Source organism: Martes martes (genome assembly GCF_963455335.1).
Source record: "Martes martes genome assembly, chromosome: 6".
Classification (NCBI taxonomy): domain Eukaryota; kingdom Metazoa; phylum Chordata; class Mammalia; order Carnivora; family Mustelidae; genus Martes; species Martes martes.
The window spans coordinates 15,976,092-15,978,984 of NC_137893.1; the positions used below are offsets into that span (position 1 = coordinate 15,976,092).

The following is a 2,893-nucleotide window of genomic DNA, read 5'->3' on the forward strand; positions in this document are numbered from 1 at the left end:
CCATCACCCCAAAGTTTTTGCTTCCTTGAAGTGAATGCTCCCTATTTTTGATACTAGGCAACCATCGATCAGCTTATTGTTTCAATAAATTAATTTTGCCTGTCCAAGGGTTTCATAAAATAAGACCACATGGTGTATATCAATTTGTGGCTGGCTTCTTTTGTTCACTATCATGCTTTTGAGATTAATGCGAGTGGTTGCATTTATCAATACTCTGTTGCTTCTTATTGTGTGATATTATTACAGTGTGTAAATAGACCACCTTTTGTTTCCTTATTCATTGTTTTTTTTTTTGTTTTTTTTTTGAACCCGGATAATCAGACAAAAAAATCACATTTATTTCAATAGTTCAAAGTGCAAATACAGCAAGTCAGTTCACGTTTCAAGATACAGTTTTAAGTATAATGAAAACTTGATATACAAAAATGAAAGGGTAAATAGCAGAAATAAAGCTCGATTTTTTAAAAAATTCAAGTAACCCGAAAACCTTTAGACTAAAATATTCCACTCACAATTCAGAAATGCCTTAATTTATAGACACCAGTACTGCAGTGCAATCCCAAAGGACTTCTCAAAGAAAAAGAATCACCCCAAACCGGCTGGCTCAGGACAAGAGTGAAGTTCTCCGTGCTGGCTACTCCTGCTCTGGCAGCCTCACTCACACTGTCAACTGATATGGTTCAACCCATGATACTTTGATGTTCAGGCAATTCCAAAAAATGTTTAAAGTTCAATAGGAGGCCAACACCCTACTAAGAGAGTTTCTGAAACGGCCACTATATATTTAAAAGATTTTAAAGACCAATTTCAACTTCAGGCCTATGATATTACCGGGGAAAGACATAGATTAATACTTCTTCCATTACGTAAAACCCTTCTGGAAGGTTAGCAACATGGCCTTTACCACTTCCTCATGAAAAATCGTACTTAAATACATATTTACTTATTTCTACACATACAGAGCTTTTATGTAAAGTAGAAAAAGTTCCCACCAGGAAGATAATTAAAGGTTGTTAATGTTCTCTGTATCACTTAGCAGCCAAGACACATGTTTATTTCTGCTCTGCAGAAGCAATGTTAGCTACTTGCTTCAATTCAGGAAAAGTGTGTACCTTCAGGAAGGTTTAGATGAGATACTTATTCAGTCTTTTTCTCAATCTTCTTCATCTTTTCATTGTAAGCAACAAATTGAGAGTCTGTTCCAAAAATTCTATCCCACCATGTAAATGTTGAAGCGTAGTTTCCGATGAAGTTCATATGGTGGAAATCATGATGCCGAGAACCAGCATAGAAAGGGATCAGATTTAAAGGGTTGAGAGGAATGTCATAACCACTATGGACGTCAATAGTTTCTATCAAACGAATAGTCACCCATGCCCAAAGGAGAATGACGTGATCACATAAAAGCATGATTCCAATGAAAAATCCAGTTCCAAGAATCAGAGTTTCCAAGGGATGTGCATATTCAGCTTCCATTCCAAATGGAGCCTGAAACTCATGATGAACTTTATGAATATATTTATATATTCTTTTGTGGTGTAAGAGCCTATGCAGGAAATAGTGCCAGGTATCCTCAATCACCGCACAGCCAAAGCATTTTGCCAAAAGCAGGTACCATCTTGGCATTCTTTCCCAATCGTAAGGTATATTAAAATACTCTGTAAAATAATAAGTTCCACAGATCAAAGGAAGCTGGATAAAAAAGTGATTAAAGAGAAGTACTTTAAAACATTTCCACTGGTTTTCCCATGTTTCTGGTTTATCCTTTTGAATTTTGTACTTTTTCATGTAAGGTATAAATTGAAACAAAAATCCAGGTAAACAGAACAAGAAATAAAGGACCTCATGAACTATCAAGGATCCCCATGTTGCAATCTGGAACTTTGTATAATTATCCAACATATAGTTCCATGCATTTTTAAATGGTTCTTGTAGAGGGTTCTCAGGTAAAAGTGAATCTACATACTCCACAGCCAAGGATGCTGAACTAAAGATGCTGATACTTTCATTTGTTGCCATTTTTCAAATCTCTACAGAAAGTCTTAGAATTCTGGACGACCGCGCGGGAACTGCAGGCCACGGCCACCCAGACTCCACCAGGTGCTGCAGCCTCGGAACCTGCCTCTCCGCGTCGGGGGTGGAGCCCTCCTTATTCATTGTTAACAGACATTGGGGTTGCTTCTACTTTTTGGCAATTATGATTAAGTCTTCTATCAATATTCATGCCCACATGTGTTGTAGACATAATTTGTTCCTTTTTCTTGGGTAAATGCCTAATTATTGATTTATAATGTAATGTTAAGTGTATATTTAATTTTATAAGACATCACCAAACTGTTTTCAAAAGTGATTGTATCACTTGCAACCCATCAGCAATGTAGGAGGGTTCTAGTTCTTCCTTATACTTGTCAACACTTTGTATTATCAGTCTTTTTAATTTTAGCCATTCTATCAGATACATACTAGTATCTCATTGTGGCTTAATTTTTATGTCTTCTTCAATGATATTTATCTTTTCCTGTGCTTTTTTTTTTTTCACTTGTACATCTTCGGTGAAGTGTTACTCAAATCTTCTGTCCCTTAAAAAAGTAGGGTATCTTTTTACAGTTGAGTTGTAAGAGTTGTTTACATGTTCTGAATTCAAGTCCTTCATCAGATACATGTTTTGCAATATGTTTTCCCCAGTCTGTGTCTTGGATTTTTATCTTCATAATCATGCATTTAGAAAGGGAAGTTTTAAATTCTAGCTTATGTCTAATTTATCATTCTTTCTTTCTTTTATGTTTTACTTTTTTGTGTCCTAGCTAAGAAAATTTTCCTTAACACATGATTTTTTCCTAGAATTAAAAAAAATTTAAGGTCTTAAATTTTGGCCTATAATCCATTTCAAATT

At 35.3% G+C, this 2,893-nt stretch overlaps 1 protein-coding gene across 1 annotated transcript; it reads right to left on the reverse strand.

Moving 5' to 3' along the window:
• Window positions 1-316: 316 nt before the first annotated feature.
• Window positions 317-2,123, reverse strand: LOC308345158 (methylsterol monooxygenase 1). The gene has a single exon (XM_080807111.1). The coding sequence runs from the start codon at window positions 2,017-2,019 to the stop codon at window positions 1,138-1,140; it is 882 nt and encodes a 293-aa protein (XP_080663237.1). The 5' UTR covers window positions 2,020-2,123; the 3' UTR covers window positions 317-1,137.
• Between the last annotated feature and the right edge of the window lie 770 nt (window positions 2,124-2,893).